Source organism: Neomonachus schauinslandi, chromosome 4, assembly GCF_002201575.2.
Source record: "Neomonachus schauinslandi chromosome 4, ASM220157v2, whole genome shotgun sequence".
Classification (NCBI taxonomy): Eukaryota; Metazoa; Chordata; class Mammalia; order Carnivora; family Phocidae; genus Neomonachus; species Neomonachus schauinslandi.
Window position 1 is genome coordinate 12,027,366 of NC_058406.1, and position 25,776 is coordinate 12,053,141.

General features: G+C 51.0%; 1 protein-coding gene and 1 pseudogene across 1 annotated transcript in view; both read left to right on the forward strand.

Moving 5' to 3' along the window:
* PADI4 (peptidyl arginine deiminase 4) overlaps positions 1–25,776 on the forward strand; it is a 41,982-nt gene that overhangs the window by 14,863 nt on the left and 1,343 nt on the right. The window contains 14 exon segments of the mRNA XM_021683498.1: positions 4,638–4,818; positions 6,977–7,043; positions 8,571–8,638; positions 10,047–10,164; positions 11,643–11,765; positions 13,174–13,352; positions 13,498–13,601; positions 14,531–14,642; positions 16,066–16,173; positions 21,552–21,706; positions 22,763–22,892; positions 23,114–23,231; positions 24,074–24,141; positions 24,775–24,915. Of these exon segments, the coding sequence (XP_021539173.1) occupies positions 4,638–4,818; positions 6,977–7,043; positions 8,571–8,638; positions 10,047–10,164; positions 11,643–11,765; positions 13,174–13,352; positions 13,498–13,601; positions 14,531–14,642; positions 16,066–16,173; positions 21,552–21,706; positions 22,763–22,892; positions 23,114–23,231; positions 24,074–24,141; positions 24,775–24,915 (1,672 nt within the window).
* LOC110574710 lies at positions 18,984–19,559 on the forward strand (annotated as a pseudogene).

Consider the following 25,776-nt stretch of genomic DNA (forward strand, 5'->3'; position numbering starts at 1 on the left):
CTGTGTCAAGTTTTTTATCTTGATGAAGTCCCAAAAGTTCATTTTCGCTTTTGTTTCCCTTGGCTTTGGAGATGTGTTTTGAAAGAAGTTGCTGTGGCCAATGTCAAAAAGGTTACTGCCTATGTTCTCCTCTAGGATTTTGAAGGATACTTTATCCAGCAAGGCTGTCATTCAGAATGGATGGAGAGACAAGGAGCTTCCAAGACCAGCAGAAACTGAAAGAATGTGTGACCACCAAGCTGGCCCTGCAAGAAATATTAAGGGGGGTGGTTCTATAAAAGGAGAAAGACCCCAAGAGTGATATAGATCAGAAATTTACAGAGACAATCTATAGAAACAAGGACTTCACAGGCAACATGATGACAATAAAATCCTATCTTGAAGTAACACTCTCAACGTGAATGGCCTAAATGCTCCCATGAAACGGCATAGGGTTGCAGATTGGATAAAAAGACATGCTGTCTACAAGAGACTCATTTTGAACCTACAGATACATCCAGACTGAAAGTGAAAGGATGGAGGACTATTTTTCATGCCAACAGACCTCAAAAGAAAGCTGGGGTAGCAATTCTCATATCAGACAAATTAGATTTTAAGCTAAAGACTGTAGGTAGAAATACAGAAGGACACTATATCATTCTTAAAGGGTCTATCCAACAAGAGGATCTAACAATTGTAAATATCTATGCCCCCAACATGGGAGCAGCCAACTACATATGCCAACTGTTAACCAAAATAAAGAGACATATTGATAATAATACACTAATAGTAGGAGACCTCAACACTCCACTCTCAGCAATAGACAGATCATCTAAGCAGAAAATCAACAAAGAAACAAGAGCTTTGAACGACACACTGGACCAGATGGACCTCATAGATATATACAGAACATTCCACCCTAAAACAACAGAATGCTCATTCTTCTCAAACGCACATGGAACTTTCTCCAGAATAGACCACATACTGGGTCACAAATCAGGTCTCAACCGATACCAAAAGATTGAGATTATTCCCTGCATATTCTCAGACCATAATGCTTTGAAAGTGGAACTCAATCACAAGCACAGAGAATTTTTAGGGCAATGACACTACTCTGTATGATACCATAATGGTGGATACATGTCATTATGCATACATTTGTTTAAATTCATAGAATGTACAACACCAAGAGTGAAATGTAAGCTGTGGAGTTTGGGTGATTATGATGTATCCATGTAAGCCTATCAATTTTAATGAATGTACCACTCCAGTGGCTGATGCTGATAATGGGGGAGGCTGTGCATGGGGGTGGGGGGCAGGAGATGTATGGGAAATCTTTGTACCTTCCTCTCAATTTTGCTGTGAACCTAAAACTTCTCTAAGAAGTAAAATCTATTTAAAAAAAAATTCAAATTTTTGCCTTTCATTTTTAAGTCTTAAATCCACCTGGAGCTTGTTTTTGTATATGGTATGAGGATGGGATCAATTTAATTATTTATCTAATTTAACTATTTTCCATATGAGCAAGCAATTGTCCTGGCACCATTTGTTACATAATCTTCCCTTTGCCCGGTTATCTACAAGATCACTTCTGTCACAGGTCAAGGAGAATCTCTCTTAAGTTACATCTGTCATTTGTCCCTGCCTGAGCCATTATAGCACCATCCATGGCTTCCTGGTAACTCATACCTGGTAGAGCAAGTCCCTTACCTTTTGCTTCTTTTCCTTAAGGAGTACTTTAACTGTCTCAGTCCCTTGGTTTTCCATGTCAATCTTGGAATCAACTTGTCAAGTTCCATGATATGCTCTGGAATTCCATTGAATATATCAATTCATTTGGAGGGAATTCATACATTAATGATAATAAGCCTTCCTCACCATGTGGTATTTCTATTAATATGGGTCTTCTCTAATGCTTTCAATAGGTTTGGTTTTCTCCATAAAATCCTTACATATCTTTTGTTAGATTTATCCTAGGTACTTTACAGTGTTTTTTCCTAATGTAAATTATATCTGCTTGTAAAAATTATTTTTCTGACTATTGACTGCTGGTGTACAGAAATGCAACTGGTTTTTGCCTTTCCACCTTACTACCTATCCTATTGAATTCTTAGTATTTCTTTTAAATTTAAGGTTTAAAATTTTGGGGGGGGAGTTTGCAGATAATCATGCTGTGGGGTTTTTGTTACCTTTTATCAACTATCTACAAAATAATCTGCTTTTCCTGTAGTGATTTTTTTTTTCATTTTTTAAATTTTTGTTCCCTTGATCAATCTTGCCAGAGGTTTACCAGTTGTATTAGTCTGTTTTGGCTTTGTTGATTTACTTGTTTTATATTTCACAGATTTCTACCATCTTTATTTTTTTTATTTTGGGAGATTACATTCTATTCGGTTTTTCTGTTTTTCCTTATATACTTATTTTTTAGCTTTTCTCTTCTTTTTAAAGATCGAGGCATTTAAGGCACAAGCCAACATCTTTAGCTCCCCCAAAAGTTTTGAAATGTAGTATTTTAACTATTGCTCAGTCTTAAGTATTATTATTTAATTTCCATTAATTGTCCGTTGACTTGTAGGTTATCTAGAAGTCTGGTTTTAAAATTTCCAAATGTATGGGTCTTAAAAATGGACATTATGTTAGTGACTCCTAACTTAGTTACATTCTGATCAAAGACTGTGCTACCTACACTGTATGTGACCTATCCTTTAATATTTGTTGCGACTTGCTTTGATGGCTAACTATGTGATCAATGTTTTTTTTGTTTGTTTGTTTGTTTGTTTTAATTTTAAATATTTTATTTATTTATTTGAGAGAGAGAATGAGATAGAGAGAGCATGAGAGTGGGGAGGGTCAGAGGGAGAAGCAGACTCCCTGTTGAGCAGGGAGCCCGATGCGGGACTTGATCCGGGGACTCCAGGATCATGACCTGAGCTGAAGGCAGTTGCTTAACCAACTGAGCCACCGAGGCGCCTGTGATCAATGTTTTTTACTGATCCATGTGCACTTTGCTTGGGAAAATGTATATTCACTAGTTGTGGAGCAAGGAATTCTACATATGTGTACCAAATCAAGCTTATTAATTGTGTCACTAATTTTTTGTCTGCTTAATCTATTGTTTATTGAGAAAGAAGACTTGAAGTCTTCAACTATGATGATAGGTTTGTCAAATTCTCCCTATAGTTCTATCAGTTTTGCCTTATATGTATATTGGGGCTATGTTATTAGGTGCCTACAAGTTTAGAATATCTTCTGGGTGAATTGAACCTTAAATTATTAGGTTGTGATCCTCTCTATTGCTAATAGTGTGTTTTTCATCTAAAAATTAATTTTGTCTGATATTAATATACCCACCCCAGCCCTCTTTTGGTCAGTATTGGTTTAGTGTATGTTTTTCCTTTCCTGTAAATTTCATCTTTTCTGGATCTTTATATATATTTTTTAAGATTTTATTTATTTATTTGAGAGAGAGAGAATGAGAGACAGAGAACACGAGAGGGAAGAGGGTCAGAGGGAGAAGCAGACCCCCCGCTGAGAAGGGAGCCTGATGTGGGACTCGATCCTGGGACTCCAGAATCACGACCTGAGCCAAAGGCAGTCGCTTAACCAACTGAGCCACCCAGGCGCCCCTGGATCTTTATAATTTAGGTGTGCCTCTTATAAATATCATATAGATGAGTTTTGTTTCTTTATCTGAGTCAAAATTCTCTTTTAACTAGTAGCATTGATACATTGACATTTATTTTGATTATACATATATTTGGACTTGTTTTTACCTTTTTGGTATTTTTATTTGTACAATTTTTTCTTGGGGCACCTAGGTGGCTCAGTCAGTTAAGCATCTGTCTTCGGCTCAGGTCATGATCTTGGGGTCCTGGGATCAAGCACCGCGTTGGGCTCCCTGCTTAGCAGGGAGTCTGCTTCTCCTTCTCCCTCTACCCACCCCATCACTCGTGCTCTCTCTCTCACTCTCTCAAATAAATAAATAAAATCTTTTTAAAAATATATAATTTTGTGGGGTACACAATTCTAAGTTAACAGTTATTTTTTTCAAAATACTTTGAAGATGTTATTCAACTGTCTTCTGGATTTCATTGTTGCTATTGGGAAACCTGCTTTCAATCTAATAGTAATTCCTTCATAGGTGATCTGACTCTTCTTTCTGGATACTTTTAATATCTCCTTTTTGTTTTTGGTGTTCCTCAATTTAACCTCCATGGTGTATATGTGTGTGTGCATGCACACACAGAGAAGGGAGTCCTTGGAGATCTCCCTTACGTCTCATGATCTTAGCAGTTCTCTAAAAAGTATATTTTAATCACAATCTAGTTGTTTTGTAAGAGGAAGGTCCTTCGGAGTACTGGTATGTTATATTCCAGAAGCAGAAGTCTGTGTGATTGTTTATATATACACAATCCTCTGTGTGCACATCCCCCTGCAATTCTCCTAGTCAAAGTGTAAACCCTTCAGGTCAGGAGATTTTAATTTTTGTTTCTCACTATCTCCTGACAACCTCTCAGTACTTACTCCCATGGTCAGGGTCGACTGGCTGCCCTGTGGGGTTTACACTTGTTGGGGGAAAGGGAAGAATGCTGGGAGAGCAGTGGTGGGCCAGGCCTCCCTCACGGTGCACTCTGTCCTCCCCACTGTCTCTTCCACAGCTCTGCCCCCACGGGCTACACGTCCTTCAGCATCAATGCCTCCCCAGGAGTGGTTGTGGATGTTGCCCATAGCCCTACAGCCAAGAAGAATCCCACAGGTTCCTCCAAGTGGTCCCTGGACCCTAGCCTGGAGGTGAGCCTGAGGATGAAAGCTGTGAGCAGTGGCACAGGTGACCAGAAGGTGAGTGTGGCAGCCATGGGGTGGGATGTGTGGGAGGAGGTCAGCAGGTGGCAGCAGGTCAGCTGCTCAGTCCGTCCCGCACTGATCCCCAGCCCTAGCAGAGTTTCCTTCTCTCTGGATACTGTAGAGACTGTTCCAGCCATAGGCATCCTCACAGACAATACAGGGATGCCAGGGGTTTAGGGAAGCTGGGTTTTTACTAAACACATCCATTCAGCAAATGTTTAGTATTCACCTCCTACATGCCAGGCAGTGCCAGGCACTGGAGACACAGAAAGGAACCCGTGGGGGCAGAGCTGTGGAAGAGACAGTGGGGAGGACAGGTGAGGCTGCAGCCTGCATGGGGCTTACAACCTATGGGTAAAATACAGGTAAGTCATTATGAGTGGTGGCGAGTGCTATGAGGCCACAGCCAGGCAGCCCTGGGAAGCTCTGGTCCATGCCCTTTCCCTGTGGCTGCTGGACAAATGACCAGAAACTACTGGCTTAAATCAACAGAAAGGTATTATCTCAGGAGGACAGAAGTCCAAAATCAGCAGCACTCCTTCTGGAGGCTCTAGGGAGAACCAGTTCTTTGCCTCCTTCAGCTTCCTAGACCAGCGACTGTGTCACTCCAATCTCTGCCTCCGTGGTCTCGTTGCCCCTCCTCAGGCTGTCAAATCTCCCTCTGCCTCACTCTTATAAGGACACAAGTCACTGGATTTAAGGCCTCCTGGATAATCCATAATGATCTCATCTCAAGACCCATAACTACATCTGCAAAGACCTTTTTTTCAAATAAGGTCACACTCACAGGTTTCAGGCATTCAGATATGGACATATATTTTGGGGGACCACCACTCAACCCATTGCATCCCCTCCAACTGTAGATAAGCTCAACAGGAGCCTCTGGGGTTCCCCACAGAGATCTGAGCCAATGAGCACTCGTTTCCAGTAGGACAGGCCATTCAGTTTTCCCCTTGAGACAGAGACTTCTTGCTTACTATAGGAGCATAGAGCTTGGCCATCAAAGTAAGTTGGTGAGGGTGCAATCAGAGAAAACTTCCTGGAAGAAGTGGCAAGCCGAAGGATGGTAGGAATGATCCACCTAAGAGAGGGAAAGTGGAGTGAGAACTCTACATGGGGTATGTGGCCTGTGTGCACAGTCCAGATGAGGAGATGGTCAGGCATGTGTTGGGGAAACTGAGGAAGATATGTATGGCAAGGAGAGAAGGTGAAGAGGGAAGTGGAAGAGAGAGGGAACCAGTATTAGAGTTTGGCATCAGGGACCTCATTTTCTGAAGGCAACAGGAAGCCAGTAAAAACCTGTCATCCAGGGAGTAACAAGTCTGCATTTGTCTTAGAAAGACCCCACTGGCTGCAGTGTCCTCAGTAGATTGGATCTAAGCAGTCGCCTAGAGGCTGATGCCATGTTCTAGATATGAGGTGATGGTGGCTGTGACATTTCCCTGGGTCTCCACTATCTACAGGACAGACTCAGACACCTCAGTCCATCCCCTCAGCAGTGTCTCTTCTTCTGGTGGCAGTTCTTTGGTTTTGCATTGGGGAACTCCCCTCTGCCATTTTGCTTAAAAGTGTCCATCCTGATACTCTGCCTTCCTCTGGCCAGGGTGGGCCAGTCAGATCCACTCTTCCTGGATTTTGAACCCTGGGCAGTGGGGGGTTGGTGTTTCTTGATCTCGACCTGCCCTGAAGAGACCAGCTCCCATCCAAAGCTTCCGCTCCCCAGATCCTCAGAGGGCTCGGGCTCCAGCCTTTCCAAGGTCTGGTTCTTCAGGTCCTCTCCACCCCTTCTGCTTGCCAGAGCCAGTTTCTGTGGCTTACAGCCAGTGCCCTCCCTCTGATGCCCCCTCCACCACGTCTCCAGCTGCGGAGCTCCTACTCCTCCCTCAAAATGTATCTCCCTGATACCACCCAGGCTGGCTCAGCCCTTCCATTTCTGGGCTCCCACAGAACCCTTGTCTAAGTATCATAGGCATTTGAGTACTTTGCTCCCCCCCCCCATGCCCACCAGTTGGGGTGCTTTTATAGGCTGGCCCCACTTCTTGCTCATCCTTGTCTCCTCAGCATCTCACCCTGAACTGGCACAGAGCAGCAGTCCAGATAGTATTTGTTGAATGACTAAGAGAAGACCTTCGTGGTTTCCTCTGTCCTTTAGGTTCAGATTTCATATTATGGACCCAAGACCAACCCCGTCCAAGCCCTGCTCTATGTCACCGGTGTTGGTAAGTGATGACCAGGACCTTGGGATGCCACTGCCCCTCTCCACACACACAACACACCCTTGCAAGGTGTCTCTCTCCAGGAGAAACTACACTCTGGAGCTTACTTTAGACTGAGCAGAGAAAAGGGACAATTTCTAGCTAGTCATACATCTGGTGGTTCATAAATATTCCCTCTCCAGTCAGTGAACCATAAAGTAAATCAACTGGGGAGAGACAGAGGGCATTTACAGGGAGTTCACTTACATCTTAATATTTTCTTGACATATGAAGTGGTATGTGGATTTTCCACATATGAGTCTCTATACCTTTTTGACACTTCAAATATTTAATTTAAAAGAAAAGTAGATGATGACACTGTCTTATACAATAATATATAGACTGATGTTCCCGAAATGCCATGACTTACATCCCATCTTCACTGTTTTGCCATATCAATGATCTGCCTAGACTCATATTTATTTAACATTCTTCTTTAAATAAAGTAATTTTCTAACTTGACCTCATATTGAACAGTAATATTATATGATTATCATTACCATTTAAATGCATTAAATATCAGAACAGTGTGTGAAAACTTCAGGTTCCATTTCATTAATGAATTTCATTCGTTAATACACATTAATTTCATTAGTGCACATTTACATAGTGGGAATAATATAGCACTAATTCTCTACCAGGCACTGCACTAAGACTTTACATTTAAACCTTACAACAAATCCCATGAAATTGGTACGGTTATATCCCATTTTACAGATAAGGAAACTGAGGCACAAGAGGTAGACAGATTTGCCTAAGTTCATGCAGCTGGTTAGTGAAGGAGCCGGGAATCCAGAGCACTAAACTCTATGCTGCTCTGGCATGACGAGTGTCTAAAAGGTCATCCAGGTTGGTCTCCCACTGTGAGCTCAAAGGTCACTACCTATGATGTGGGCACACGGATCTATGTCACTGGAAAGACGGTGATCACGTGTTCTGATGAGGGTGGGAAGGATTTAGAAACAGACATATGCTTTCTCAGCCTTGACATCTGGGTAGAGTAGACAAATCACTGCCATGATTTGTCCCCACTGCAGCCATAATGCATATTAGGAAGAGCCAGGTGGGGTAGGAGTAACCACGGTGTCCCCCACCCCAAGGTCACTGGAGTTGGGGCCAGAGGCCTTTGAGAGCCTGGCTAGGTGTGCTGGCAGGAGTTTTGCTTAAGTTTTGCTTAAGCATCCCATTGGGATGGCCAGGAAATCTTTCTGAACCCCTGAAGGCCAGACGTATAGAGACTGGTTGGCATCACAGCTGCGTCAAGGCGCCCCCAACCCCCTGCAAAGGAGAATGGGTGTAGTCAGAGGCTCCAGCTCTGGCTGAGTTGCAGTCCAACAGCTTCTTTGGGGACACGGGGGTGTCTTTGAATTTGTGTCTCCTCGGAAGGGGGGGGGAGAGAAGCCACGGGGCAGACAGTCTCCTGGGGACCACACTGAATGCCTTGACCTTGTACCTTCACCAACCCTCTCCTCTTACTCGGTGGGATTGCAGAAATCTCCTTGAGCACGGACATCGCCCGCACTGGCAAAGTGAAGCCCGCTGGAGCCAAGAAGGGCCAGGTGCGCTCAAGCCTCTTGACACTCCAGGAGCTCTCTACCTCTGCTGGGTTCTCCTCTGGCGCCCCCTGGTAGTCATGGCATGAACGGCCGCCCGTCCCTCCAGGACGAACAAGGCAAAGGAGAAAACTAAAATCACCCTTACCATTTGGATTTGTATATTTCCCATCTTTTTTGCAAAACTAGATTTTCACTGGTTGTGAGTTTAGAGAATGTGTTGTGCAAATTAGAAACTACAGAGTCATCTGGTTAATGTACAGCAGAGAAAAAATTTGCAGGCTGTTCTTAACTCTGGCAGGAAAAAAAAAAATCCCCCCACCCCAGGGTTTCCAGGCTGGTGGGAGAGATTCCCACGGTGCTGCCCACAGCGAGCGAAGAACAGAGAAAGGGCAAACTGGCAGGGGGCAGAAGAGGGAAGGAGCCACGCGAAGGCAGGGAAAGTCTGTTGCTCAGAGACAGTGGTGTATGCAGAGGCGGGGCATGCAGGTAGTCTTAACTGGGTCTGTGGATAAACCCCAGGGTGTTCCTGAAATCCCAAAGCCACCTGCACAGTTTAATGCTGGTGTGCACTTTAGGAGGATATGCCCTGTGAAAAGATGAAAATCCCTCTGTGGGTCAGCCAAAAGTAGAGGGAGGAATTACAACTCTGGGAGTGGAATCCGTCTTTCTGTCCCACCCAGAATGCTGTCATTCCTGGGGGCCAACGCTGTCCTGCAAACAGAAGATGTCATTTGCTATTAGATCCCTACCGGGAGGGGCTGCTTAATTTGCTTTAATCTTTGAACAGACAGCAACTGGCTGCTAAGAATAGTACCCACACTTTGGCGGATGAGTAATTAAGAGTTCACATGAGAGTAACAATTTAGATTAGAATCTTGACATAAATATTTAGCTCAGCCGGTTTGCCAATCTGACAGTTTTTTTAAACCTGTTAAAATCAATTTTACTGTCGTGGGGTCCTTTTTTGAAGTGGATGAATTGCATTTTTGGTGAATGTGTTTAGGATTTTTGTTTTGTTTTTTTTTTTAAAGACTTTATTTATTTATTTGACAGACAGAGAGAGAGAACACAGCGAGAGAGGGAACACAAGCAGGGGGAGTGGGAGAGGGAGAAGCAGACTCCCCACTGAACAGGGAGCCCGATGTGGGACTCGATCCTGGGACTCGAGGATCATGACCTGAGCCGAAGGCAGGCGCTTAAACGACTGAGCCACTCAGGCACCCCTGTTTAGGATTTTTGGAGCAGGCAAACAACCCCCTCCTGGTACTAAAGAATTCGCTGATGTGGGAGCGAGATGTGTAAACCACACAAGGCTATCGAGGTGCTGGGGGAAGGTGGATATGCTTCCCCAAGAGTTGGAGGGACATACGCAGGTTTCTGAACACGCCCCGTCTCTGCTGGGTGTCCACAGAGGACCTGGACCTGGGGCCCCCATGGGCAAGGCGCCATCCTGCTGGTGAACTGTGACAAAGATAATCCCAAATCTTCCACTGTAGACTGCAAGGATGCTGAAGTGCTTGACAGCAAAGGTAAGGACCCCCACCCCCCAGCCTCCCTGCTGCCCAGAGAGCTAATGAAAATAGAGCTTTGTCTTTTTGTAAAGCCCTTTTGTCTATGCAGCCTGAGCTTAGTAACAGCCCTCAGAGATGGGGGTTATTGGAAGCATGTTCTTGTTAGCTTATCTGTTGCATAAGAAGAATGGACAAGGTCCCGAGAGGGTAAGTGACTCAGCCAAGGTCACACAGCAGCCAGAGAAGAGCTGGGACCAGGGCTGAGTCTCCCAATGCCTCCTCCGGTCCCCATGCTCCAGTCCACAGCCCAACCTAAATTTCTGCTCTTGGGTTAAACCTGGGACCCAAAATCATTTAAAATGAAAGCCGGGCTACTGCCCCAAAGTCCCGTCAGAGCAGCCCCGAGCACCTGCCACATGCTGGACGCTGTTCTGACCACTTCAGAATTATTAACTCATTTGGTCCTTCAGTACAAGGCTTGGAAGTACGTACTGTCCTCAGCCCCATTTTACAGATGGGGAAACTGAGGCATGGGGAAGCTAAGCAATTTGCTTAAGGCCACACAGCCAGTAAGTCACGGGCTCAGGATTTGGACCCAGGCATCCCGACACCGCGGTGGGTTTGGGGGCACAAAGATGGTGGTGGGCGCAGGGTCTCTGATGGCACCCCTCCGAGGTGTGGCTGGCATGGAAGAGGGCACTGGGGGCGGGAGGTTGGCCAGCCACGGCAGCAGCTCGGGCCTTCCCAGGGAGTTGCCAGGACAGCATAGAAATGGATGCATTTTGAAGTTGCATGCAGCTGCCTCCGCCTGATGCCGAGGGGCAGCCTCTGTGCGGTGCACGGCCCAGAGTAATAATCAAAATAGCCAGTACCCTTCGTGGGCGTGCCCAGGATGCCGTCTGCTGCAGTACGCACTTCATACACATGCCCTCACTTGTCCCTCCACCTGGGCACTACTCTTAGCTCTGTTTACCGACAAGGAAGAAGAGGCACAGAGAGCTGAAAAAGCTCCCAGGCTCCCACAGATCCAGGGCTCGGACCCACCGCCTCCAATTCCCTTCACCCGGGGACTAATGCCCAGTGGGGACCACCGTCCAGCTTCGCTCTCCCCCGCCTTTGTTGGCCACTATTCGGGTTGGTTCACTTCCCACTCAGGCCCAGGGGAGAAACCCATCCACTCGTCATTCCACAAATAGTTACCAAGCCACCTGCCATGCACCAGTCCTTGTTCTAGGTGCTTCTAGATGCTTCTAGGCTCCAGGGGCTGGGGACAGAGCAATAAACAAGACAGTCGTGGCCCCTGCTTCACTGAGCTTGCCTCCTAAGCTCATTCTCTTGGGAGAGGGCCAAAAACGTAATTAGCTTTAATTCCGAAATGAAAATCATCATTTAAATCCTGATAAGAACATGATGAAAATAAAACCAGGCGATAGGGTCGGGGGTGGGGGGGGGGTCTGAGGGGAGTGGTGAGAGAGGAGAGAGTCTTCTCGTTCCAGACCTGCAGGACATGTCCCTGGTGACCCTGTACACCAATACTCCCAGGGACTTCACCAAGCACCAGCTGCTCCTCCACGTGGCCAAATCGGAGATGGACAAAGTCAGGGTGTTTCGAGCCAGCCGTGAGTTGCCCTTGGCCCTCACCTCGGGGTCCCCTTCCCGCCCCAGCACAGCCCCTTCGCATACCCCTTCGGCAAATAATTCCTGAGCCCCAGTTCTGTAGCACGTTCTAAGAACCAGGGATAGAGCAGTGAGCAAGATGGACACCCTGCCGCTCCCTTCTAGAAAGGGCACACAGACGAAATGCCAACAAACAAGAAGCTGATGTCTGGTGCTGGTGAGCACCAAGGAGGAAATAGCCTCCCTCCCAAGGACTGCTGTGACTGTGTTTGTCTCTTCCTCTCTGCCACACACACACACACACACACACACGACTCTTGTTTACAGAGGTTGTTGAATCCAAGCTGACTGTGTGTGTTATGTAATAGTGTGTTCTCCAGCACCCTGCTCATCAAAGACAGCATTAACTTCTCAGCAGCTCATAAGTAACGAACAGAACAAAGCCCCTCGTGTCACTTTCCTCTTGGGGGGTTGAGAGAGACCATGTATAAAATAATTAAGTAAAACCTCTAGTGTGTCTGATGGCATTAAATGCTATGCAGAAGAATGAAACAGGGAAGGGGGTGTGGATGAGGGGTAGAGTCTGGGGTGTGAGGAGAAGGGGTTGGGGAAAGCTGCCCCCATAAGGTGTCATTTGAGCAAAAGGCGGTGGGGAACAGCCACGCAGACACCCAGGGGAATGGCATTCCGGGCGGAGGGAACCTCAAGTGCAAAGGCCCTGAGGTGCAATCGTGCCTGTGGGCTTGAGGGAGGCAGGCGGGGAGGCCAGTGTGGCTGGAGTGCAGGATACCAGCGTTGAGGTGGTGGATGAGGGTGGAGAAGAAAGGGGAGGTCGGCATGGACGTGGGGGAAGCCATCTGAGGGCTTTGTGCAGAGGCACGACTTGATCTGACTTACTTCCGTTCTAGATCAAAGTGATTGAACTGACAGTGATTTAGTGACAAACCAACTCTTTGCCCCTGCTGAGGCATCACCTCCTCCAGGAAGCCTTTCCTGGCCCTCCAGGGTTCTCTCCATCACAGCACTCATTACCATTGTGATTTTGACTGTCTCTGCTCCTCCTCCCTCACCCAGGAGGCTGTGTACTCCGTGGGGACCGGGACAGTGACTACCTCCCTGGTCTCCCCAGGTGTCAGTTGAGAGCAGGTGCTCGGGAATGAATGAATGAATGAATGAATGAACCATAATGTGTATTGGACTTGTATGTATATGATTGGGAATGGCTCAGGCACCACCCCATCACTCTATCCCTGGACCCCCAGCCAGGGGGCGATGTCCCACCTGACGCTTTAGTTTCTTTCTCCTACGGGGGGCTCATTTAGCTGTGACATGTCGTCCTGAGAGTGGTGGCCCTGGGAAGGTATCACAGCACTGGGGAGACGAAGACCTGAGCCCCCTTCTCTCCACTAGGGGGCAAACAGGTCTCCAGGTACAGGCCGGTCCTGGGGCCACAGCAGCCCAGTCACCCCCTGGAGCTCCCAGGAGGCCAGCACAGCGTGGACTTCTACGTGGAGGGCCTCGCTTTCCCAGACGTCAACTTCCCGGGGCTCATTTCCCTCACCATCTCCCTGCTGGACCCGTCCAACCCGGTAGGCCAAGATGGCAGCCCAAGGGGAGACCCGAGCTACTGGGCCTCGGCCCAGCTCGAGGGTCGGGGTGCAGAGCCCAGCCGGGAAGCGGTAGGTGTCGGGCCCTGGCTGCCGTGACAGCCCTGGGCTCACCCATGCCTCACAGGAGCTCCCCGCCACCCTGCTTTTCCAAGACAGCGTGGTCTTCCGTGTGGCCCCCTGGATCATGACCCCCAACACTCAGCCCCCGGAGGAGGTGTACGTGTGCAGGTGAGGGCCCTGGGGTGTCAGGGGGTGGGGCATAGATGCACCAGGAAGGGCCCTCGGTTCTGGCCACAGGGCGCCCCCTGAAATATCTGCTGTGTAAATGGGCAAAAATGACCCCTACTGCAACATGCCGAGGGCTTCTGGCCAGTTTGGAATAAAAAGGCAGGGAAATTCCTGTTGCTATTGTTTTGTCCTCACTCTCCTGCCCTAATATGCAGGCGGATGGCAGCTTTCTCTCCTGAAGGCCCATAGCGTTTGCTAGACGTAGCAGATGAAAACCCTCAGTCCACGAGCCAGCCTGCCAGGGCTCAGTGGGTGGCCTGTGGACCTTCCGCACCAGAAACCACTTCAAATGCATGTTTCTGGCCAACCTCAGAACTGGGGGGTCTGGGGTCTGGGGAAGGGGCCCATCTGCCTTTTAACAATCTGCTCTGGGGAGCCTTGGCATCCACCTTGCCATCTGAGAGCACCTGTTGAGTATGCTGGGGTCTCAGGGACACCCTCCCCTCTTCTCTTGTGGTTGCTTCCAGGCAGAAGGGGTGAGGGGTGACCTGGTGGTTGCCTGGAGGTCAGGACGGAGGCTGAAAGCTAGCGAGACCTGGGTTCAAATCCCGGTGCTGTCTCCCCAGATGGCACGACCTTGAGTGTTGACCTCTTCATTGTGGCTTCTCCCGGATGGAAGGGCAACCAGCTAGTCCCCTCATGGGTTGTTGCAAGAGTTCAGTGAGATGTTTGCTAAGAGCAGAGAGACAGAATGAGCCGGGCATCTCCATCCAGGCCACAAGCATCTCCTGAGCAGCCACTTGCCCTTCCCCCACTCCGTCCAGGCCTGAGCTTTTGCTCCACCCCTAGGGACCCTGCAGGGGTCCCTGGCCAAGGCCACTGTCCACTGAATCCAGAGCACTAAGGGGCTTCTTTTCTGCCCTTTCTAGGGTGCTTGAAAACGCAGACTTCCTGAAGTCAGTGACAGCTCTGGCCAGGGAAGCCAAGTGCAAGCTGACCATCCCCTCCAAGGAGCAGAGCAAGGATGACCGGTGGATGCAGGTATGTGGCCCTGTGGGGGGGGGGTGAGACACACCGGGTGGATCTTCCTGAGGGTCAGGGGACACTGGAGGCACCGGGCTCCTGGGGCTGGGCCTAGAGGCCTGCTGGCCACCCTTCCTCAGATGGGCAGGAAGTGAGGAGCCTCTGAGGGTCTGGGCACGTGGAGGCTCAGGCAAGTGATTAAAGCGACGTTGAAGGCCAGCCCCTGCCTGCCTGCCATGGTCACCAAGATGAAAGCCACCTCCCTGCCTGAAAACTCTCAGGTGACCTCCAGAAATGATGCAAAGCTCAAGGGGTTGGCGCCTGACCAGTCCCCCCTGTGGCCCTCCCTCCAAGTCAACCCTCCTGGGCTCAGCCACCACACCAGGCCACACCCCTGCTCCATCCAGCACTTTCCATGGTTCCCGCCTCCTCCCTCTCAGCCTGCTTCCAGGGCCCCCACCCCCAACCTGGCTGCCCCGCACCTTTTGCAAGCCAGCTGTCCACCCTGTATCACTGTTCTGTTTCTGCGCCAGGCTCCCTCATCATGCTATGAGCTCCCTGAGAGCAGAAACTGAGTCTCACTCAGCTCAGCACCCAGCACCCGGCATGGGGCAGTGGCTGCTGACTGGACCTCGTGAGCCTCCTCACCACTTGCTTGCTTTCTCGGGCTCTTTGCCCTTCCATGCCATTCGCCCTGCTCCCAGCACCTCTGTGCCTCTGCTCATGCTGTTCCTTCTCTCCGCTGTCCTCCCCGGTCCCATCGCCAACACCCAGGTCCCGCTTGTACAATCCCAGCTCGAAAGCTTCCCCTTCAAAAATCTCCCATCCTCCCCTAAATCCACAGAGAACACCCTCTCTTCCTTTCTTGAAGTCCTGTCTGTGTTAAGTTGGACTGAACAGTCTAAAATTGCTGGAAGCCCCATTTCTGACCTACAAGTGTGGCCATTTCAGGGGGCTCAGCCTAAGAGGGGTCACATCCGACATCACATCTGTCTATCAGAGTACAGACAGGATTTGTACCAGGTGCATTTCTGAGCCCTCCTGACTTCTGCCCCTTTGGCGAAGCTGGGTCTGACCTGCCCCCCCTTCTCTGCCAGTCCCAACACCATCAGGAGCCTCTCCTTCCCGGCCCATCACCTCCTCACTCTGGGTTCTAGGTGACCAGCTCCCTGAGGACAGGGCCTGAGGCTCACTCACCGAGTCCCCAGCAACCGCAGCACCCAGCCCCAGCACTCACCAGGAGTGGGGGTGAACCCATTTGTGCACACACAGAATAATAAGCTCTGCTTCCTCAGAGTCCCTCCTCTGGGGTCGAACACTGCACAGGAATTTGCCCTTGACCACAGGGGGGAGAGTGAATGGTCCACGCCCCCCTCCCTGCACTGGGTGTCACGACCTGGATAGCAAGCCCATCAGCCCTCCTTCCCCTCGCTCTGCACAGGACGAGATAGAGATCGGCTACATCCAAGCACCGCACAAGACCCTGCCTGTGGTCTTTGACTCTCCGAGGAACAGGGGCCTGAAGGATTTCCCCGTCAAATACATGCTGGTAGGTGCTGGTGGGGCCTGCGACTGCTGAGATACCCCCCGCCCGAGGTCTCCTTCCTCAACACCCGCGGCTGAGCACCCCGGCTCCGTAGTAGGTGCGCTTCCTGCTGGGGCAGCAGTCACTCTGGTGGGCTGCAGTATTTCTGTCATTACTGAGATGAGATCTGGCTCTCCCTTTCCCGGAGCTCTTTCCAACCATGAGCTCAGCCTGTCCTCAAAATAACCCTACCAAGGACATCAGATCAGGCTGCGGCATCCTTGTCCCACTGAAGATGCTCTTGCTGCAAGGTGTGGGTGGGACCAGGACTGGAACCTTCCCCAATATCTGGCTGGAGGCTCTGTCTTTGGTGGGGGGTGGGGGGGCTTTGTGGCGGGTCCATCTGGGATATGGGGTGGGTTTGGGGATCAGAGTGGTCATTGCCTAGATGTGACTCTGCATGTGTTTGGGGGCAGGGGTGGGGGTGACATGTTGGTGAATCATGCTGGACTAGCCCGGCAGGTTCGCGTAAACTCAGCACAGAATTATAATCCTAGGAATAGTTATATTTATTGAGCATGCATTCTGTGTCAGACACGATGCCAAATTCTTTACAAGCACTGACTCATTTAATTTGTCCAGCAACCTTTAATCTAGATGCTATCACTAGGCCCATTTTATAGATTAAGAAACTGAGGCTCAGAGAGGGGCAGCCACTTTTCCAAGGTCACACGAAAGGGGAGGAGAAGCTGACACTGAAACCAGGCGGATCTGGCCCGGCGAGCTCTGTGTCCAGCATGCCGCCAAGCGCACACCCCAGGCGCAGGGAGCCCCTGAGTCCAGGCGCTGGGGAAGTGCAGAGGAGAGAGTGTGGGGCGTGGGGTGCAAGGTTTGCTCCGAAGAAAGGCTTTCCAGGGAGCACCCTGCGCCCCAGGGAAAGGGAGGTGGCCCTGCCCACACAGGAGGCTTTGAAAGGAAATCTGAGTTCAACTCAGCAACTTGTCCAAGTCTTGCTCACTCTCCTGAGCTGAGTGGTGCCAACGCAGAGATTTTGTAGGGTCCACCGTGTCTCTCCGCCTGGAATCAGGGTAATCCTGTTTCAGGACCCCCGCTGGCCTGCTGGGACCGTGGTCCCTCCCACTGGTTGCAGCCCTGCTCTGCGCAGTGGCCCGTCCCCCTTTCCACATGCCAAGTGTGACAGAGGCCAGATTCTCTGATGTCACCAGCCACATCTCCAGAGTCCTGCCAGGCAGACAGATGCCTCAGCACAGGGGTCCTCCCCTCTCCCACACCCAGCCTGGGACGAGGGGCTGCGATGTGTTCATAGGCAAGCACGGCTGTGGTTTTCTGAGTCACATCACTCAGGAAGAGAATTGGGCTAAAAGTCAAACTTGTCACCAGACAACGTCCCCATCGGCTTTTCCAAAGTCATCATCAAGGGCCACTTTCCCTGTCCCTCACCCAGCTCCAACCCCGCGGGCCTCCTTCCTGTTCTTCAAATGTGCCCAACTGCTCCTCACCTCATAGCCTTTGCATATGCTGTTTCCTCTGCCTCCAGTGCCCTTCCCGCTTCACATGGCTGACTGTCCCAGCCTTCAGGTCTCCACTGCAGTGCTCTCCTCAGTGAGACCATCTCTGGTGCTGAAGGACACCCCGCCTCAGCCCCTGGCATTCTCGGCTACAGCACCTCATTGGTTTTTTCGGGAGTGTTCTGTTATAAATCACTGATTTCTTATTTCCCTTTTGTTGTTTCCCTGCTAGACCGTCAGCACCAGCAGGGCAGGGTCTGAGGACGTGGTGCCCATCACTGTTCACAGGTTGCTTAGCACCCAGCTTGACGCTCACTGGGTATTCTTCCCGTAAGACAATGTCAGTAAGCGTTATACCACCTTTAAGTGGAAAACCAGCGGTACTTATCATAAATAGAAGGCAACCGTGAAGGTAAACAGAATTAAAACAAAATAATGCTATTAGAGCCAGCTCGATACGAATGAGTGCAAGAGCTGAGCCAAGGTTTGCTCTCCGGTTAGTGAAGTGGGAGATCAGCAGTTTTCAAGAATGGATTTGCACACTCTGGGTCTTTGGTGAACAGAGACTGGAGGAGAGCAAACAGGGTGACACGTGTCTAAGTCTGTGCCGGAAGCTGCATCAGGTAGCACGTGGGAGCGTCCCCTGCACCTCCCACTCCTGGGGGGCCACTTCTGCAAGGGGGGCACCTTCATTTGCCTTCAGAAATCCAAGCCTGCAGCCTGTGGAACTGAGCCGCTTTCGTGGCAACGGCCAAGGCAATGACTTATATGGATTTTTCATTCATTCATCCACTATTCTTTGAGCCCGTTCTCTGTGCCCAGCCTTGCTCCAGGCACTTGGAATGTGTCGGTGAGCAATGCCAAGGATCCCGCCCCCACAGAGGTGACATTCTGGCCCAGGAAGACAGACCATAAACAATAAGTACAGTGGATAAATAAATTATATTGTATATCGGAGAGTGGAATCCAGGGCTTAGGAAGAAAAAAACAGAATCAAGGGGCTCCCAGGTGCCAGAGTAGTGGGGGGATTACACTGCAAATTTAAATAGGGTGGTCAGGGTGGGCCTGACCTTTCTGGGGTGACCTCTTTGAGAAGCGGACACTGGAGCAAAAACTCCAAAGAGGTGCAAGAGTTGGCTGCATGGATGTCTGGGTGAAGAGTATTCTAGGCAGAAGAAATAGTCAGTGCAAAGGCCCTGAAGCCGCAGCAAGACTGGCATGTTCAGTGAAGAGTGAGGAACCCAGAAGGGGTGGAGCAGAGCTAGCAAGAGGAAGGGCAGGATCTCTGTGCCTCATCTACTGAGAATGAACACCATTCTCAGCGATCAGACTGTCGTCGTTCCAGAAAATGTCATCACTCTGAAGGGATGCGCTGTTATTGCAAAGGGCCCTAGGGAGCCCTGCAGAGGGACTTCAATCACATCAATGTAGAAGTCAGTCTCCTTGGAAGGAAGAAGAGGCTGTAAGTGGACAAATGGGCACTAGAACAGAACTGGCTGCCGTTCGCCCTATCTGTACTATCTGGAGTTTCGTACAGAACGTGGTCAAGGGCGTGGCCCGGGGTTTCCGTCACAAAATGAGGTCTGGGTACACTCACTTCCCCATCAACGTCGTTGTTCAGGAGAATGGTTCTTTTGTTGAAATCCAAAATTTCCTGGGTGAAAAATGTGTCTGCAGGGTTCAGATGAAGCCAGGTGTTGCTCGTTCAGTATCTCAAGCCCAGAAAGATGAATTAATTCTTGAAGGAAATGACATTGAACTTGTATCAAACTCAGCTGCTTTGATTCAGCAAGCCACAAGAGTTAAAAAGAAGGATATCAGAAAATCTGGGGAGGTATCTATGTTTCTGAAAAAGGAACGGCTCAGCAGGCTGATGAGTAAGATCATACGTTGTCCAGCTACAGAAACAGCAAGATGCCGGATGATTTTTCAGACCTATTTGTGATATTTGAAAGATGCAATAAAAGCTGTATTGATTTGGAGGAGGGGGAAATGAAGGAAGGGTGGAAGGAGAGACTGTCAGAGAGGTGATGGGGACTGAGTGGGGGGCAGGTCCTGTGGGCCACTGCAAGGCTATTTGTTTAAACTCTGGGAAAATGGGGATTGTTGCAGGGTCTTAAATAGAGGAGGATTATGACCTGATGAGTGTTATAAAAGGGAAGCTCTGGCCGCTTGTTGAGAATGGACGACGGGGGGCGGGGGCAGGTGGTGTGGAGGCGGGGGCAGGCACAGTCACTGGTGAGAGGCGATGGGGGCGCAGACCTGGGGAGCAGGGTTGGGCACGGGAAGTGGCCACATTCTGGACATGCTTTGAGGGCCGAGCCAACAGGATTCCCTGACCTCTATGAGAGCGAGGGAAGCCAAAGGTGACAGCAGGCTTTGACATTTGTGAGCAGTGGCCACCATTCCCTGAGCTGGGGAGGACTGTGGGAGGGACAGGGGATGAGGGTAGAGGGGTCAGCAGTTCCATTTGGGGCAAGTGTGAGCTATTTGGTGGACATCCGAGTGGGAAGTCAAGCGAGCGGTGGATGCCTGTCTGGGGCTGGTGGGGAAGTGCAGACAGGAGATAGATATGTGGGGTTGTTGGCACATGGTCAGTGTTCGGTGAGACTAGGTGACAGGAGGAAGAGAATTATAGAGAATAAAAGAGAATAAAAGACTAGGGACAAGGCTGGGGGCACCCCATCCCATGCACAGGAGACTGAGGGGCAGGACCCAAGAGCCTGCAGTGTCAGGAAGGCCAAGCGCAGCGAGTGTGCGGAGGACATGGGTGTGACCCGCAGACTCCCCCAGTGCTGGAGGGCACTGCCCTTTGGGCTCAGCTTGTGGTCATGAAGTTTCCAGGGCACAGTGGGCATGGGAGTCAAGCTGGCATGGGTGTTAGAGAGGAAGGGAGAAGAGGGGTTGGGAACGACCTCCCTTTTGTAGAAAGCTAGGGCTAGTGCAGTAGACAAAATGGTGGTGCTCAAACCCAGCCTTGTGCTAATCCCTGGGACCTGATGCTTTCTTATGGCAAAAGGAGTTGGCAGATGTGATTAAGTCAGGGACCCTGAGATGGGGAGGTGCCCCTGAGTTATCTGGCAGGCTCTCTACCATCATGGTGCTCCTTGGAAGAGGGAGGACGGAGTGGGAGAAGGCATGTGATGGTGGAAACACAGGACATAGCGATGCACCTTGAAGACGAGAGAAGAGACCACCAGCCACGCAGCCACTAGGAGCTGAAAGAACAAGGAAACAGACTCAGAGGCTCCTGAAGGAACCAGCGCCCCCACACCCTGATGTTAGCCCCGTGAGACTGCTTTCAGACTTCTGACCTCCAGAGCCAAAAGAGAATACATGTGTGTTGTTTTAAGCCCCTACTGGATGTGTTCCAGCAGCCATAGGAAATGCATAGAGGGGATGAGATGTGTCACCCACCCATTCTTCCCACGAAGATCCAAGCGGGGATGTCACAGCCACTGGGTGAAGCCAGTTCCAGCCCAGTCAGGAAGCAGCACAGTGTGGTCCTAGAGGGCTTGCTGGAGAGACAGCTCAGATCCCTCCACCAGCAGGCTGTGGGGCCGAAGAAGCCACCCACGGCTCTGACCATCCTTCTTCTCTGCAGAATGAGGACAAAAATGATACTTTATAGATTCGTTGTTACACCTGAGTTAAGGTTTACAAAGCAGTGGGCACGCATGACGCACTCAGCAAGCGCTCAACCCTTTTCTTACCCCCTGAGTCAGCGCTCCTTCGGCATCCCCCAGATCATAGCAGCGTCTGCTCTGTACCAGCTCGGACCACTACCAAATCCTGCCTGTGGCTGGGCTCCCACCCTGTCCCCACGCAGGGGCCATGTTCTCTAATACTTGGCCCATGCCTCTCCCATCTCAGCGTCCAGATTTTGGCTATGTGACTCGAGGACCTGAAACAGGAGAGGTTACTACCTTCGACTCCTTTGGAAACCTGGAAGTGAGCCCCCCAGTCACGGTCGGGAGGAAGAAATACCCTCTGGGCAGGATCCTCATTGGGAGCAGCAGGTACCCCAGGTGAGGAGGGCAGGGACGGGAGGGGGAAAGGGAGACCCAGGGATGCCAAGGAAAAGCAGAGGCCTCAATGGAAGCCTCCCCTACTTGCTCCCAGCCCAAGGACCTCAATAAACTTTAGGGACTTGGAGAGGAATCAAGTGCAGAGTGAAGAATACAGCTTAGGAGCCCAGTAGACCCAAGCTCAAATTCCAGCTCAGCCACTTACACCCTTTTCCATCAGTGAATATTTACTGAGCACCTACTGTGTGCCAGGCGCTAGGCAGGTGCTGGGAAGGAAGGCAGCCATGAGTGTGACAGACAAGGCCTTGCCGCTATCCTAGTGGGGGGAACACAAAGGTAAACAAATAAGATAATTTCAAATAGCAAGAAAACAAAAAAGAGAGGGGCAGAAGGAGGAATGGGAATGTTAGGGTGACTAAGGAGGGCCTTGCTGAGAAGACAGCTCTTGAGCTAAGGCCCGATGACAATAAGGACATGGCTATGGGGAGATCTGAGATAGAGGGTTCCTGGCAGATGAAAGAGCATGTGCAAAGGCCCTGCGGCAGGACTGAACTGGGTGTGTTCAAGAAGGCCAGAGTGGCTGGAACAGACTGAGTGAGAGAGAGCAAAGGGCTAGATCAGGAAGACCCTTGGAGACCAGGGCAAAGAGAAAACTGAAGCCCATAGAGGTGAAGGAATGTCCCAAGGCTACAATCCGACAAGGGATTACCCACTCAGGTTGGACCGGCTCTCCACATCTCTGTGGATAATATGGGCAAGCCCCATGTTTACCCACAACACCAGCATCTGGGCTGAGTCAATGGGCAGTGCTTTCTGAGGCTAAGCTCTGGTCTTTTTCACTGTACTGACTTGGTGCCTCAGTTTCCCCCCAAAAAAACTAGAATGGCAAATCGTAAATTCCTCCAATGTCCGAGGATAGAATAAAGGTATCCAGGCTTCTGAATCCCTTCTGTAGCTGAAGGAGAACCTCGACCCCTTTGCCAAGCCTCCATTCCTTTAGAGGCCCTCCTGTTGCCCCTCGCTCCCCGTAACGCTTCCTTTATCCTGTGTTGGCAGTGCTGAGAGCCAGGAGATGCACCAGGCCGTGCAGGACTTCCTCAGTGCCCAACAGGTGCAGGCCCCAGTGACGCTCTACTCCGACTGGCTGTTTGTGGGTCACGTGGACGAGTTCCTGAGCTTCGTCCCAGCACATAAGAAGGTGCAGTCTGGGGGCGCTGCCTGAAGGAGGCCACACGCCTGCTCCCTGGGCTCCCAAGCATTGCTCAGCACTCTGCTTGGTAGGCCCGGCCTTATATGCCTGACCAGCTTTCCTTCAACCCCAGGAGGGGGCACGAAGGAAATTGGCCAGCCTGGGTCCACGCCCACATTTCTGGGAGCCCCAGGGGCAAAGCTGACCTCTGACCCCAGTGTTTCTGCCTCTAGGGCTTCAGGCTGCTCCTGGCCAGCCCCAGGTCCTGCTACAGATTGTTTGAGGAGCAGCTGAAGGAGGGCCATGGGGAGGCTGTGCTATTTGAAGGCATTAAGAGTAAGTTGGCTCTGCCTTGTTCTTCCATCCAGGGTCCTTTCTCTGCCTTCACGTAGTCTCCTATCACCAGATGGGGGTATTCGGGCAATGGCTACCTTCTGAGCACCTACTGTGCACCAGGCATTGTGCTGAGCACTGGGGATGCTGTGTGAACAGGGCAGAGTAGCTCCCCGCTGTCACTGTCGGGGCTCACGGTCCTGGGGAAGTGAGTCAAATAAACAACAATGGCACAAGCGCTTTGGGAATATTTGGGAGGAGTCCAAGGGAGGCTTCCTGGAGGAGGCAAAGACCAAGCAGGAGCAGGAGGAATGAGCAGGAGTTCGCCCAATGGGGCAGTGGGTTGAGGGGAAGAATGATATCTCAGACAGAGGGAACAGTGAATGCAAAGGCACAGAGACAGGAGAAAGCGAAATGTGTTTGAGGACCTGAAGAAAGTTCAGTCTGGCTCAAATGCTGAATGAATGAATGAAAGAAAGAAATTTCCCCGTCTAGCTGGAGCACAGAAGGAAATCTTAAAGTCCGCAGACATGGGCTGGGTCAGAGGTTGGTAAGTCTCCATGGCTGAGAATTTTCATCTAGTATCAGGCAACGGTTAGACCTCTGTTTGCCTTTGGAGATAATTTAAGGGAGTGAGAGAAACACTTTTAAGGAGAACTTACACTGATGAAATATTTTATTAAAGGCATCTGCCTCCTGGTTGCTCACAACGAACCTGTGAGCTAGAAATTATAACTGCACCCATTTTCTAGATGGGAAAACTGAGTCCCCACTGTGTCTACTGGGAAGAGGGAAATTGACCTCTGAATTCATCTGCGTTCTTTTTTCTTTTTTCTCCATGACAGAAAAAAAACAGAAAATAAAGGACATTCTGTCAGACAAGAAACTGAGAGAACATAACTCATACGTGGAGGTATTAGCCGGGGTGCCGGGCAGACCACCCACCCCACCGCCTTCCCTTCCCTTGGAGGCTCAAGGCAGAGCCTCCCACCGGCTGCGTGTCGGCTTGGTGGCGAATGGCTTTGGGATTTGGGTAAATGTGTGTGGGACAGACAGACTTCAGTCGCCACTGTGGGAACACACGTGAGTGATGCGTGGAAAAGAAAGGAAGGAAGTCGAGAAAGCTGGAGCCACAGCAAGACAGGTGAAACTCTCAGAGACAGAGCAACTGGCAGGAGAGAGGCCAAGGGCTAGAGAGACACAGAGTGGCCGGAAAGACAGGGACACACAGGCAGAAGCCAGAGGCAGAGGGACTGAGCAGAGCAGAGCGAGGGAAGGAGGGAAGGAAAAGAGGTGTGCGTCAGTGCCTTCCTGACCCTGTCCCTGGTCCTTCCCTTGGCCAGGCCTCAGCCCCAGACCGCCCTCCCCCACCGTGGTTCCCACCCCCTCCTCGCGGCGGCCCTGCTGTGCCCTGTCACCCCCACCCTGGCCCTCCACCCTCTCATTGGCACCCCCCAACCCCGGCCCTCCACCCTCTCATTGGCCCCCTCCACCCCTGCCCGAGTTGGCCCGGCCATGCCCACCGCCCCCCACCTCCCCACCCCAGAAATGCATCAACTGGAACCGCGAGGTGCTGAAGCGGGAGCTGGGCCTGACCGAGCGGGACATCGTGGACATCCCCCAGCTCTTCGAGCTCCAGGAGGATGTCAGGGGGATCCTCAGGGCCAAAGCCTATTTTCCAAACATGGTGAGGAGGTGGTCTTTGGGGTCGGCCCGCCTTTGCTAATGGCCTTAAGTCAGGGACCCTGGGCGCGGATCCGGGGGGCTTGGCTGTCTGCTTGGGGTCCGCGTGGCTCACAGGGCGGCTCTGGGCATCTCACAACCGCCCTGGGAACCCGAGACTCTCACCCGCTCCCACTTCGCAGATGAGGCACAGAGAGGTCAGGTCTCTGGCGCAAGAGCACACAGCTGGTAAAATGGGATTTCGAGCTAGGGTTCCCAGCCGGGGGTCTGGCTGCAGAGCCCATGCCCTCACCATGTGGCACTGCCCCCTGAGGGCTTCCCTGTGTAGGGTGCCGCGGGTGTGCGGCGGATGGAACAAGCAGCCAACACCGGCATGTTCACCTGCAAAGAAGCGGGGTCCCAACCCCAAACGCGGGGTCGCGTTTGGAAGGGATCGAGGTGGGGCACCATTTCAGATGGGGTGGTCCGGGGAGGCTGCTCCGAGGGCGTGAGGCTAGCCCTGCCCAGGCTGGGTGGCTTCTCTCCTCTGAAGGGTGGACTTGACGGGGAGCCCGCCTTTGTTGAGAACTTTCAACTGTGACCGCCCCCCTCCCCGCCAAGCACCATCTCAAAGCCATCTATTGTATTTTTACCATCCCTGTGCCCTGACTCTGTAGCTCCAAAGGATACCTGAGGGCCAGGCAGAAACCTCAGCGGGTGCTGCTGGGGCCCCTCAGCCGCCCTCTCCTGCTGGGGCTGGAGGTCACATTCAGGGAGGAGCCCGAGCCCCCGGCACAGAGGACGCCAGACTGGTTTCCCCAGGTCACTGGGGTTCCAAGACTGTGCCTCAAAGCCAGTGGTTTGGGTTTGTTCTGTTTTGGGCATC